The sequence below is a fragment of the Phoca vitulina genome, unplaced genomic scaffold (assembly GCF_004348235.1).
Source record: "Phoca vitulina isolate PV1807 unplaced genomic scaffold, GSC_HSeal_1.0 scaffold36, whole genome shotgun sequence".
NCBI lineage: Eukaryota > Metazoa > Chordata > Mammalia > Carnivora > Phocidae > Phoca > Phoca vitulina.
In genome coordinates this window covers 5,555,692-5,570,015 of record NW_022589739.1, presented here as the reverse complement: position 1 = coordinate 5,570,015, position 14,324 = coordinate 5,555,692, and the positions used below count along the sequence as shown (strand labels likewise).

Genomic DNA, 14,324 nt, shown 5'->3' with positions numbered 1-14,324 from the left:
AAGAAAGCAAAACAACCTTATTGCTGATATGGAGAGAGTTTTCGTGGTCTGGATAGAAGATCGAACCAACCACACCATTCCTTTTAGCCAAAGCCTGATCCAGGGCAGGGCCCTAACTCTCTTTAATTCTAGGAAGGCCAAGAAAGGTGAGGAAGCTGCAGAAGAAAACTTTGAAGGTAGCAGAGGTTGGTTCATGAGGTTTAAGGAAAAAGGCAATCTCTATAATATTAACATGCAAGGTGAAGCAGCAAGTGCCTGATATACAAGCTGCAGTGAGTTATCTGGAAGATCTAGCTCAGATTAGTCATGAAGGTGGCTACACTAAACAATAGACTTTCACTGTAGATGAAACAGCCTTCTGTTGGAAGAAGATGTCCTCTAGGACTTTCATAGCTAGAGAGGAGAAGTCAATGCCTGGCCTCAAAGCTTCAAAGGGCAGACGGACTCTCTTGTTAGAGGCTAATGCAGCTGATGACTTTGAATTGAAGCCAATGCTCATTGACCATTCTGAAAATCCTGGGGCCCTCAGGAATTGGGCTTAATCTACTCTGCCTGTGCTCTGTAAATGGAACAACGAAGCCTGGGTGACAGCACATCTGTTTACCACATGGTCTACTGAATATTTTAAGCCCACTGTTGAGAGCTACTGTTCAGAAAAAAAAGATTACTTTCAAATCATTACTGCTCATTGACAATGCACCTGGTCACCCAAAAGCTCTGATGGAGATGTACAATGAGACAAATGTTGTTTTCATGCCTGCTAACATCCATTCTGCAGCCCTTGGATCAAGGAGTAATTTCATCTTTCAAGCCCTGTTGTTTAATAAATGCATTTCATAAGGCTATAGCTGCCATAGATAGTGATTCCTCTGATGGATCTGGGCAAAGGAAATTGAAACCTTTTGGAAAGGATTCACCATTCTAGATGCCATTAAACATTTGTGTGTCATGGGAAGAAGTCAAAATATCAACATTAACAGGAATTTGGGAGAAGATGATTCTACCCTCATGGATGACTTTCAGGGGTTCAAGATTTCAGGGGAGGAGATAACTGCAGAGGTGGTGGAAAAGCAAGAAAACAAGAGTGAGAAATGGAACCTGAAGATGGGACTGAATTGCTACAGTCTCATGATAATACTTTAATGGATGAAAACTTGCTTCCTGAGAAGAAAAAAATAGGGGGTTTTCTTGAGATGGAATCTATTCCTGGCACAGAGGCTGTGAAGATTGTTGAAATGGCAACAGAGGATCTAGAATGTTACACAAACTTAGTTGATAAAGCAGAGGCAGGGCTTGAGAGGATTAACTCCAATTTTGAAAAGTTCACTGTGGGTAAAATGCTATCAAACAACATTATATGCTACAGAGAAATCATTCATGAAAGGAAGAGTCAATCAGTGCAGCAAACTTCATTGTTACCTTATTTTAACAAATTGCCACAGCCACCGCAACCTTCAGCAACCACCACCCTGATCAGTCAGCAGCCGTCAACATCGAGGCAACACCCTCCAGCAGTAAAAAGGTTATGGCTCACTGAAAGCTCAAATGATGGTTAACATTTTATAGCAATGAAGTGTTTTTAAATAAGGCATGCACATTGGTTTTTTGGACATAATGCTGCTGCACACTTAATAGACTACAGTATAGTGGAAACAACTTTTATATGCACTGGGAAACCAAAAAATTCATTTCACCTACTTTATTGAGATGTTCAATTTATTGTGGTGGTCTGAGGTCTGTAGTATCTCTGAGGTATGCTTGTATATCTTTGTTCACTTGTACAGTAAGATCATCTTAGAAATAGAACTGCTGGGTTGAAAGAGGTGTACATTTTGTGTATAATTTTGATGTGCATTTACCATATTGCCTTCAAAGAAGTTTACACTAATTCATATTCTACAAAATTTAAATGAGTTCTTATTTCCCCATAACTCATGCTGACCTGCTAGTGAAAATGACATTTTTTTTCATTTGCAGTTCTTTAATAATGAGTAAAGTAGAACATCTTTTCAGATGTTTATTGGCAATTTGTATTTCATTTTTGTATGAAGTGCCAACTTTTCTCCTTTATGCAGAAGTTGTTCATCTTTTCCTTATTGATTTATGAGAGCTCTTTTATATTAAGGAAATTAGCCATTTGTTATATTTATTTATTTATTTATTTATTTATTTAATTTTTTTTTAAAGATTTTATTTCTTTATTTGAGAGAGAGAGAATGAGAGAGAAAGCACATGAGAGGGGGGAGGGTCAGAGGGAGAAGCAGACTCCCCACCGAGCAGGGAGCCTGATGCGGGACTCGATCCAGGGACTCCAGGATCATGACCTGAGCCGAAGGCAGTCGCTTAACCAACTGAGCCACCCAGGCGCCCCCATTTGTTATATTTATTGCAAATATTCTTCCAGCTGATATTTTGTCTTTTGACTTTATTTATATCAATATTTTGCTACACACAAGTTGAAAAGATTTAATTACCATCTTTCCTTTTATACTCTGGGTTTTATTTTTGTTCCATGACAATATTATTATAAAATATTCACCTCTGTATACATTATTTCTAATCCTCATAATTTTATAAAGTAATTATTACAAAGAACACTTGACATGCTCAAGGAATACTGAGATGTCTTTAGATACCAACTTTATAAGTACTACTGTATTACGAAGATCTTTTGAAATCATTTCTAAAGATTAACACCTTGACTCCAACTTTGTTTTATTGGATTCCTCCTTATTTTGGACCTTGACATTGAAGTGTTTGCAGAAACCCTGAGAAAGCTAGGATGAATCATGGTCAGTTTGTCTTTGGTTGCATTAAACTCTGATATTTGTGTCTCTTCCTTTGATATATTTGCAACGCATTTTTTTATTGGTGTGAGACTCTTTATGCTGTTGAACATACTGACCCATAAACCCTTTCTTTCATGAACTTCTTCAGCTCAGAAAGAGGTGACATGCACTTCCATGGCAATGATTTTTTTTTGTTGTTGTTGTTTATGTCAATAGAAAATGCTATGTCACGTCCTTGAACCGATCTTTCTTGAGGCTAAAGTGGGTTGGGAGCTTCACTAATGTCCTCATTAAATGCTTCATAGAAATACATGTATATGTTCCTAAGTTTCTCCTAGGTTACATTTTCTTGAGCATCATGCTTCCTATTCTTTACACCAAGAGTTAGTCATCTTTTTAGTGTTTAATAGGTTTTCTACTCAGCTGCTGCCAATTTTTTTTTTTTATCCCAGTGGTGGAAGCACTCACTTAATATAGTTTCCCAAATTGTTTTTTCTTGCTTCTTTGTTGATGATGTCATTTCCATCACAAATATAAGCCTTCAACTAATTTTACATTCCACTCTCTGACTCAATCAAACAGACTATCTCATGACAAAGATCCATCACTTTATTCATTTCTTCAATCTCATTGCTAATATTGCATTTCGTTTCAGAGCCCTTTAAAAAAAAGAACACTTTAGGCATTTTCATGGAGATACTACATAAGTGGAGAAGAGTAAGTAATAAAGAAACTATGTCAAAGTACAGTTGTTGGGTGATTAACAAGATTATTCAGTAGCTAAATGACTGGTTTATTTATTCATATATTCCACAAATATTTAAAAGCACCTAATCTATGCCAGGGATTTTTAGGGCTGCATAAGCCCTCATGGAGCTCAGTCAAGTGCTGGGATAATTATAGCCAGTATATATTGATTGTTTAGTATGTGCTGGGCAGTGTATTGCATGCTTCAAAGACTCTATATCAAGTTCCTCACTTGCATGTATAACTATGACATAATAGTCATAGTTATACATAAAAAGTTGAAAGAATTGAATGAAATAGTATGTGTAAAGCTCCTAGAACAAGGCTGAATATATACATATATACACATATCTTGTTATAGTTTTATGATTATTATTATTTTCTTTGCTATTTAACATACCTTGTGAAGTTGGGCTATTATTATTCTCATTTACAGATAAGAAAATTGAAGCTTAGTGAATTTAAGAAATCTATTCAAGGAAGACTACACAGTTAATAATAACAGAGGTAGGTTCAAATTCAGGTAACCAATTCTCAGCTTATTCTTTCAACCACTCAGCTTTCCAGTCTCCTATACTCTGGCTAATGTGTAAAATTTAAACTTCCTCTCTAGCACACTTATGGATGGTTGTACATATCATGGACTTTTCTGGTCAAAACTGCAAATATTAAGTTGATAAATGCTAAGGGTCTACTTTATTACCCCCATTTTCTAGTTGAGAAAAAAAGAGGTTTAGAGAGGTCTTCTATGGAAAAATTGTCTGAGCTTAGATCTCAAAACAGGGGTCCAAATCCATATCACACTGACTAAAGATCTTTTTAACTTTATTAAAACATAGTCATGGTGAAAAATTCTATTCACATTTATGGAATACACTTAACAGTGTTACGGATAGTTACAGTTATAGGGGTGAACATCATCACTAGCTCTTAAATTATATCATATGACTTTGACTACATGGCTTTAAAAATAGTTTAAAATATAGAAATGTTTTGTGAAGGGTCTTGAAATGTAAAAAAAGAAAAAGAAAAAATAAATGCCTTAAGTATCACAATGGACATTTCTAAAGATTTTATTTATTTATTTATTTATTTATTTATTTATTTATTTGAGAGAGCAAGAGAGAGAGCACGAGAGAAACAGGGGGATGGAGAGAGACAAGCAAACTCTGCACTGAGCTTGGACACTGATGAGGGGCTCGATCTCAGCACCCTGAGATCATGACCTGAGCTGAAATCAAGAGTCGGATGCTCAACTGACTGAGGTACCCAGGTGCCCCTTGGACAAATACACTTTTTATTTTGGAAAAATTTTAGGTTTGCAGAAAAGTTGCTAAGATAAAACAGAGAGTCTACATGTATCCCTCCCTGTTCCCCCTTACACTGCCAGTGTACATTATCATCATACATTTATCAAAACTGAGAAACTGACTTTGGAATATTATTGGTAACAAAATGACTGATTTTATTTGTATTTCACCAGTGTTTTCATTAGTGTTCTCTTTCTGTTCCAAGATCCAATCCAGGCTGCCACACTGCATTTAGTTGTCATGTCTCTCCAGTCTCTTCTGGTCTGTGACAGTTTCTCAATCTTTCATTGTTTTTCTTGAGCTTAATTATGTTGAAGAATACTAGCCAGGTATCCTATAGAATGTCCCCCCGTCTGGGTTTGCCTGAAGTTTTTTTCATGTTTTGACTGGGGTTATATCATGAACATTTTAAAGTGAAGGGATAAAGAAAAATAATCCAAACAATGTATAAGGGGGGAGTGCCTGGGTGGCTCAGTCGTTAGGCATCTGCCTTCAGCTCAGGTCATGATCCCAGGTTCCTGGGATGGAGCCCTGCATCCATCTCCCTGCTCAGCGGGAAGCCTGCTTCTCCCTCTCCCACTCCCCCTGCTTGTGTTCCTTTTGTTGCTGTGTCTCTCTCTGTCAAATAAATAAATACAATCTTAAAAAAAAATGTATAAGGAAAAGCAACAAGCTTCTGACCTACACCAGTCCTGGTAATTTTTAAAAATGTGAATCTCACCTTAAAAAGGTCATTAATTCAACAAAAATTTATTAAGCACCTACTATGTACTAGACACTATTCCAGGCACAGAGGATACATTAAGGACAACCAGCCTAGATTAAATGGTCATGAAAGGCCTCTTTGAGGAGTAAACATTTGAAAGGCCCAAATGACAAAATGGAGCTAGATAAAAGCAAAGATTTGGGAGAAGAACATTTAGGGGAAGGGGTAACTAGTGCAAAGCCTTTGTAACACAGGGTAAACTTAATGTATTTAAAAAGCTTCAATAAGGGCAGAGTGAGTGGGTCATTGGTATAAGAGGAAGAGTGGTAGATGAGATGAGCAAAGTGGCCAGGGGCTAGCTTGCACTGGACTTTGTAGGCCATGGCAAGGAATATGGATGTTATGCTGAGTGGGACAGAAAATCTTTGAAAGGTTTTAACTAAGAGAAGATTTTAACTAATAATTATATATAATCTCATATACTTTAAAATGACCACTCTGGATGCTTTGTGGAGTATGAAATTTGGGTGATAAGAGTAGAAGCTAGGAGCCCTGTTAGGAGACAATCGCAGTAGTCCAGGCAAGAAAAGATGATGGTTGGAGTAGGATGGGAAGTAGTGGATACAAAGAAAACTGTTTGGATTGGGATATGTTTCAGAGGATGAAGCAACAGCACTTGGTAATGAATTAAATGTGAGATAAAGATTCTCAAGTTTCAGCTGGATAAACTGAATTGATGATGGTGCAATTTATTGAGATGGAGAGAACTGGCAGAGCCTATGTTGCAGAAGGAAGATGGGGGAGGCTCAGAAATCAAAAATGATCTGTTCGGATCAAGTTAAGTTTGAGATTTTTCAAGTCATCAAAAAGGTAGATGTAAGTTTGGCATCCACGGGAGAAGTCAGGGCTGAAGACATAAAATCCATATACAAAATAAATCCATATGCATGTAATATTAGTAACTTAATTTACTAAGAAGAATAGCCTTCTATCAATATTTGTTCATTTATTTATTAATCAATTCATTGATTCATATACTTATTCCACAAATTATTTATTGCAGAACAACAAACCTATCAGGCTTTAGTACAGCCATGCCAATGGCCTCCAAAGAGAAGAATACAATCAGAGAAGGTGGATCATGGGAAGAAAACATCAGAACCTTAAAAAAATATTTATTTTTATCTAAAAACAGAAAAAAACTAAGTCTTGCAAATATTTAACGTATAGATTGACACTGGCATCTCACTATTAATGAGTGAAAAGTGTGAGTCATGCAATGTGGGGAACAATTCAGGGATGTCTTCATTTTCTTTCACCTTAATATACTGTGATTTATTCCAATTTATGTGTGCTGGGTTAAGTAGATTTACCAGTTACATTATTATTTCATTAAACTGATCGCTTACTAAAATGAAAATAGCTAAAAAAGATTTCTGGAAAGAAAACATGAGTTGGAGATAATAATGCAAACATAAACAGAAGAGGTGATAGGAGAGATGACATGTCTACTTCTAGCATGAGCTGTACAGAAACCATCTTATTAAGTAGTGGGGATAACACTTAAATCAGAGATTTGGAAATATTTCTATTACGGGATTTTGATGCAAAAATGATGTTTGTGTGCTACCTAAGGCTGAGACAATGGTAAGGTAAGTGAGGCATTCACCTTGGGTACAAAATTTAAGGGGGCAGCCAAAATTCAGTAATCAAGATAAAGAATATCTTAATACCATATTTTAAAGATTCAAAATTAATTCAAAAATCTATGAACAAAATATCAAAATCTTAAATAAAGACAAGATCAGTGCCCTAAAAAAACTTACACATGTACACTAAAACTTGAAGGCAGAATTTTTCCAAGCTATTGAAAACTCTTCCAAGCAATGCATTCCAAAGAGTTCTGAACCCATTTGTTAAAAATATAAAAATGCAACATTTTCTGGCTGACATCAGGGAAGATAGAAAGTTAGTAGTTGAATTTCAATAAAAACTTTTCATGATTGGTGGATGGAGGAGATAAAAATGGATACTTGCATTAGTAAGAGCAGCCAAAGATGTACTTCTTCCATTAGGATCTACATATCTTTGTGAGTTATCTTTTTCAGCTTATGACAGCTATTAAAATGAGGTACAGAAATAACCTGAATGTTGAATCAGACAATTTAATAACTGCTTCGCAAAGTGTTAAAGATTTTAAAAACCATTGAAACCTACTCAGTCATATTTCTTTCACTAAATATTTTTGGTGAGAGTTAACAATTCTTTATACCATTAATATAAAAAATAACTCTTACAGTTACTTTTAAATGTTTATTTTTTATCTTATCCTTTTTATATTTTAAAAATGTTTTATGTCACATGTAGCAAGACGTGTATATAACTTACATAAGTATATAGACTTACAGAGCTTTTTTTTTTCTTTTGCTAATAGGGGCCTGCAATCAAAAAAAGTTTGATAGGTAGTTGATACTGTGGGTGTTAGGAATATGGAAGGATTATTTTATCTCAGCATGGTGTGAAATCACCGTACCCAAGGAAGTCTTCAGGAGGGACACCCCATCGAGTCTTCATAAAGGAAGGTTTAATGAGTGAGATTTGGAAAAATAACTATTGCGTAACTTGGTTCGTATAAAACAGCACAATGCTTACAGTCATTGGAAATTTAAGTACTCTGAAAACATTCTTAAGGAGGATGGTAAAGTTCAAACTGCAGCCCTACTCTCGGAAGCGATCTCAGTCCCAGACTGGAACCTGTTGGAGAAGGAAGTTCCCATAAAGGGGGCAAGAGAGTGCCGCTCTAATGGAGGGTGTCTGCGTGCGGGAGGCGGGGGGAGGGGTTGGAGATGCGACACCGTTTCTCTGAAGCGAAGGCTGCCGCGTCCCCTCGCAGGAGATGGCCTTGCGATCCCTGGAGCCGGGGTCGTCAGGAGTGGAGGGAGAGGGGAAAAAGAAAACGCAGTTCCCTCTGGCTGGGGCCGTGTCCGAGGGCGGAGGCCGGGAGACCGCCCGTGACGCTTTCTCTTCCAGGAGAGGCCAGGGCTTTGTGAAGAGGGGATGGAGTTAAGACGCTTTTCTAACGGGAAGGGAGGGCAGTGTTGGTTGGGGGTAGGGTCAGAGAAGGAGCTTTCGGCTCCAGTCTTGCCCTGGTGGGCAGAGTCCGAAGAGCCCAAGAAGGCATGGGGGCTTCTGAGGCCTGGTCCTTTCCCTGCCAGCAGAGGGAGTCCCGAAATGGACGGTCCAGAATCCCTCCCAAGAAAGGTGTTTGCACGGCCGCTCAACCAATTTTGTACATCCCGGGGCTGAGTAAGAGCTGAGGTAATTACACGCGAGCGACAGCTGCCTCGGCACCTCTGGCGCTTGGCGCCGGGCTGGGAGCCCGACGGCTCGAATTCTCGCGAGAGCGGCCGCCGCCATTTTTCCATTGATTGCAGCGAGCTGGGGGAGGGGCCGACGACGAAGGCGACGGCGACGGCGGCGGCGGCGGCGGCAGCGGCGAAGCAGCAGCGGTGGGTCGGTGTCTGCGCGCTGGTGTCTGAGGCCCAGGTTGAGGCCTCCGCGGTTGCCGGAGCGCAGGCGGCGGAGAGGATGACTGCCGCTGCCGTTCTTTCCTGAGATAGAGAGCCGCCACCACCCTGCCCCCTCCCCCGGCAGGGCGGAGAGGAGCGGCGGAGTCTGAGCCATGGTGCCCGGCGAGGAGAACCAACTGGTCCCGAAAGAGGTGAGGGGCCAGCGGAGGAGGCTAGGCCCGAGGCCTGCGTCCACTCGAGGCCGTGCAGGCCCGGGCGAGGGGTCGGCTGCGGGCCCAGCTCGTGTGCGGGCGCGGCTATGGGGGAAGGAGGAGGTGTGTGGTGGGGGCTGTACGGTGGGTGCGGCGAGCAGTTGGGAGACCCGACTGGATCTAGGGGCCTGAGGGAGCCGAGACCTCTCCTCTCGGGTTTGTCGGGCTGGACGAATAAAGGAGCGGACTGGAAGGAATCAGGTCCAGCTTTGGGGGAGAAGGTGGCCTTTTAAGTACTTATTTAACATGTTGAGCCAAGATAATTTCAAAGAAAAAATTCTGTAACAGTTATTGATGGGCACGACAGGGTGACGGTGCTGCTTCTGGTTTGACAGTGGCAGTGTGTAGCTTTCAGGGCTTGTGAAATCTACACCCAACTTGAGATCTGTGGGAGGGCAGAGTTAACTGTTATGAACTCCTGTTACTTGGTCATACTGTTGGCCTGCCTAAATGGGGCCTGTGGAAGATCGCTGAAAAAGTAAATGTGACTTTCACGTAAGGGTAAGAGATAGGTAAACATTACCATACGGAGAGCTGAACTGCCTTTTGTAGTTGGGTTGTGTATGCTAGTTTGGGTGACTTCTTGAATTCTTAAAAGCGAGTGATATGAGAAGCCTTGACTTCTTGGCTTCTCTTGAATAGTAGTAGAAGATTAATGGTAGAATCCAGCGCTGGCCAGTGAATTTCAATATATTAATAGTATCCCTCTTGGCTTTATAAATATCTTCAGCGTATCCAAATGTGTATTTTTAACTGGTTGATCATCAGGCTAATGCTTTGGATTTTTATTTCTCATATACCTTAAATAGAGGCAATGTCCTGTTGAACTGAGTGATATTCATTAAAAATTCTTAATTATTTTTGCTTTTTTAGTTGCTTTGTAGCAATTTGTTGCTACTTAAGCAAGCTCTGACACTGCAGAAGTGATACTGGAGTTATGTAGCTATGATAAAATATTTTTCCTACATTATCAGATGGTAGTTGTTTTGCAAGGACAGTTTTTTTTTTTTTTAACTTAGTTATCATGTGTCAGTATTTATTCATGGAGCATCACCAACTCTGTGCAAAGCAGATAAACAGATGAAATTAATCAGAGTTCTTGCCTTGGGAGCTTTCAAAGCTACCAAGAAAGAGAGTGCTGGTAATATTCGTTGAGCTTCATTTAAGGGAGAGGTATTTAACTAAATAACTCTTACACAAGGACAGAAGTGATAGGTGCTGTAAGAAAGAAACATGCATTTTCTTTTAGAGCTACATACTGCTGGTTTTCATTCTTACAAAAAGCAAAGTTAGTCCTTTCTTAATTTTTTGACCGTTAGAAAAATACAGTATAGGTGAAACTCTGCTTTAAGAAAATGCAACATCAGATTTATTTCCCTAATAATTTGATGTCTTAAAAACAACCCCATGATATGGATAGGCAGCTTTGCAGGAAAATATCGTTGTGTAAAAACCAATGCTGTAATGTTGCTTTTACCTTTTGGATTTTAAAGATTAATTGCCTCTCTTTTAAAACTAACTCCCTTACCTGAGGCTTCAAGCACATCCCAACTTTTTTTTCTTTTACATTTTTGGGAACATATGCCTTTTTTTTCTATTCTCTAGATTGATCTTCAGGCTGTTCTTTTTCCCTGGCTCTTCTCATGGTTCATGGAAGCATGCACAGTAGTCTCCAGTCTTGAAGACTGTCACTTAAGTTTTTGCCTTTTTAGCTTGTTAACTAGTTCTTTCTTTTTTGATGGCCATACTCCTCTTCCTGAATTATTCTTACTTCTCTTCCTTGGGTTTTCTGTTGCATTTAATACTTAAAAAAAAAAAAATCCTTGAGTTTAGTAATATTGTACTTTTTTGGTCTTTTTTCCTACCTGTTTGTCGTATCTGCCTGCTATTTAGTCAATGTCTTTTCTCTTTTTTGGTCTTTTTTCCTACCTGTTTGTCATATCTGCCTGCTCATTTAGTCAATGTCTTTTCTCTTCTGTGTCCTTAATTATAGCTTTGGTCTTTGTCATTCCCTGTCTTTTTAAGTTAAGTGCTAAAGGGAGAGTATAGTGATCATCTAGTAACTTAACTCTTTCCACTTTACAGATGAGGAAGATAGGGCCAGAGGATTGAAAGTGACTTGTTTAGGGTCACATAATGAGTAAATGACAATATAAGGACTGGAACTCACATCCCTTCGCTATTCCTTGACTATACTGTATTTTTTAGTTACCTCCATATAACCTGGAGGGTTTGTAACTAAGTACATTTACTATGTGCAAATAAATTGCAAAATTGAAACAAAAATTTGCTTCTAATAGCTTATTATCAACTATCTAGAGGGTTTTGTTGTTTTTTGTTTGTTTAGGACCTTTGTATAGGGAACCCCTGACCCCTACTGGATTTAGATCTTAGCTAGGTGTGTGCATTCATGCATGTGTGTAGTTGTTGAATGAATAATATATTATTTTGGTCCCTGAAGCTCAAGGACACATATATCTTAGAGGACTCCAAAGAAGGCCGCTTAGTGTACTATAGGTATTGGCAAACCCTGTGGGCCAAATCCAGCCTGCTTGTAGCCTGTTTTTATATGGCCCATGAGTTAAGAATGACTTTTACACTTCCAAATTGTAAAAGATAAGTAGAATAATATTCCGTGATACATGAAAATATATGAAATTCAAATTTCAGTATTCATAAAAAAGGTTTTATTGGAACACAGCCATGCCCATTTATTTACTATTGTCTGTGGCCATAGCAGAGTTGAGTAGTTGCTACAGATGCTGTATACAGGATAAATTTGAAACTACTTAGCTTTGTATTCAAGGCCTAGTACAATTGATTCTGGCCACAACCTTCCTTTTCAGCTTATCTCTTCTCCCATGAAACACGTTTTTAATGCAGCCAAATGGGTTTCTTTCTAACTTGCTTTTCACTTCTTTTTGTACTATCCCCTCTTTCTACTTCTCTGTTCAGAACCTTCATGTACATTTTTCCATAAGTACCCCATACGTTGTTTATTCTAAAAATCTTTTTATGATCATTTTAACCTTAGGGATTTCTTCTTAGAAGACCTTTTATATGACTAGAATTCATTTGGTAATTAATAAGTAGGGCTTGGTGACATCTATTATGGTCTCAAACTGTAATACACATTTTATATATTATTTGTTACGAATTCCTTGGCAGCAGAGATCTTTGTTTCTCTCTTTTTCTTAGTTTTCTGTTTTTGTATACATTATAGGTCTAGGACAGTATCTTTTCTGGAGCAGATATTCAGTAATATTTATTACTGGGTGTGAAGAAACTTAGAATTCTAACCAATTATCGCCTACTTGGATGTTTTCTGTAGCACAGTTTGTTGACAAGCTGTTTTCTAACCCTTGCTTGAACAGCTTCATGACTAATCTCTGATAACATCTTTGCCTTAGAAAAGATCTGTTATTTTAAGTTTTTGAGTTGAGAGAAGTCTAGACCTCTGTACCCACCATCTTTTGATAATTGCCTTGGACAACAGAGAAATCTTAAATCATTTCCCATAGGACAGCTTTTTTTTTTTCTTTTTAAAGATTTTATTTATTTATTTATTTGACAGAGAGAGAGAGACAGCGAGAGAGGGAACACAAGCAGGGGGAGAGGGAGAAGCAGGCTTCCCGCTGAGCAGGGAGCCCAATACGGGGCTTGATCCCAGGACCCTGGGATCATGACCTGAGCTGGAAGGCAGACGCTTAACGACGGAGCCACCCAGGCGCCAGGACAGCTTTTTCTTATTGTTGAAAATGGGAGAAGGGAGTAGGAGGGCCAACCCCCTCTGTTCTACTATCTGAGGATCCTTAGTTCTTTACTTGTTTTTCAGTTGCTCTCTTTTAGGCACAATCCAGTGTTTTTAGTATTCCTCCTAAATTGTTATACCCAGAGAAGAGCAAAGGGAGTGTGGTCTGTTCATTGTGGTTAACAACAAAGCTTTTCACCTCACTTTTTCATTCTACTCTGTGTCTTTGAATTGTATTGATATTGGCTTTCAGATCTCTTGTTTTAACTGTCATCCCAATTTTTATTTATTGCTTTGTTGTTTTTATTCTTTTTATAAAGATTTGTGACACTAATATTTATTGAGTCTTCACTGTACATATTATTGTACTCTGCCATGTAAGGAACACTTCGAGGAAATAGCAAAAGTTCTTTCTTCCCTCAAGCATCTTAGAGTATAATTAGGGATAAGGTATATATCTAATGGTTTTAAAATAGTACTTAAAGTGATGTCCAAAGAATATATAAATGTAGAGAAGATGGAAAAATGGAAAAAAAGACAAAAGAGTAGTTTCATATCTCATGTTTCTTTCTGCCTCTTTTCCATGCATTAAACAGTTTCCACATGAAACTAATGGTGATGAGAGTAATAACCAATATTTATTAAGCATTTATTATATGTCAGATACTGTTATATGTGCTTCGTGTATATTAACTCATTTGAGCTTCACAGTGACCTCACAAGTATATAAAGACCATTGATGTTGAGAACTCCCAAAACATTAAAGTAACTTGTTTATCTCTATTGTCTGTTTTTTAATAAAATCCATCAATATTTATTATGGTCCATATCAAATGAATATTCTTTTAATTTTATGTCTCCTAATTAAATTACTTGAGAAAATGTGCTGCAATGGTCTTTCTTGTTTTTGGTCATTCTTTAAAAATTAGCCTTTAAAAAAAATTGCAGTGTTGATTCTCTTTTACTGGTAAGAGGCAAGTATGGCAGTTATGTCAGTAATACTCATCAGTGGTTTACATAAATTGGAGTGTTTAATAAAAAATCGTTAGTATTTAAGATACCATTGGAAATGCTGACTTAATAAAACAAAAAAGCTGAGTGCAGTTGTATATGATTCTAAATTTGTCAGGGAAAAAATGGACAATTTAGGGTTATATGCATTGAAAGATTAGAAGGAATACTCTAAAATATTAACAATTGTTGTTTCTGGATATCTGGATCATTGGGCTATGTTTAAATT

At 38.1% G+C, this 14,324-nt stretch overlaps 1 protein-coding gene across 3 annotated transcripts in view; it reads left to right on the top strand.

The window, feature by feature from the left end:
- The first annotated feature begins 8,724 nt into the window (after positions 1 to 8,724).
- Positions 8,725 to 14,324, top strand: part of USP47 (ubiquitin specific peptidase 47) — a 108,064-nt gene continuing 102,464 nt past the window's right edge. Inside the window, exon 1 of one of the 3 annotated variants that reach the window (XM_032427373.1) lies at positions 8,725 to 9,273. In XM_032427373.1, the coding sequence (XP_032283264.1) occupies positions 9,235 to 9,273 (39 nt within the window). In that variant the 5' untranslated portion in view covers positions 8,725 to 9,234. The remainder of the gene's footprint in view (positions 9,274 to 14,324) is intronic. The other 2 variants (XM_032427372.1, XM_032427374.1) reach the window with 2 other exon arrangements.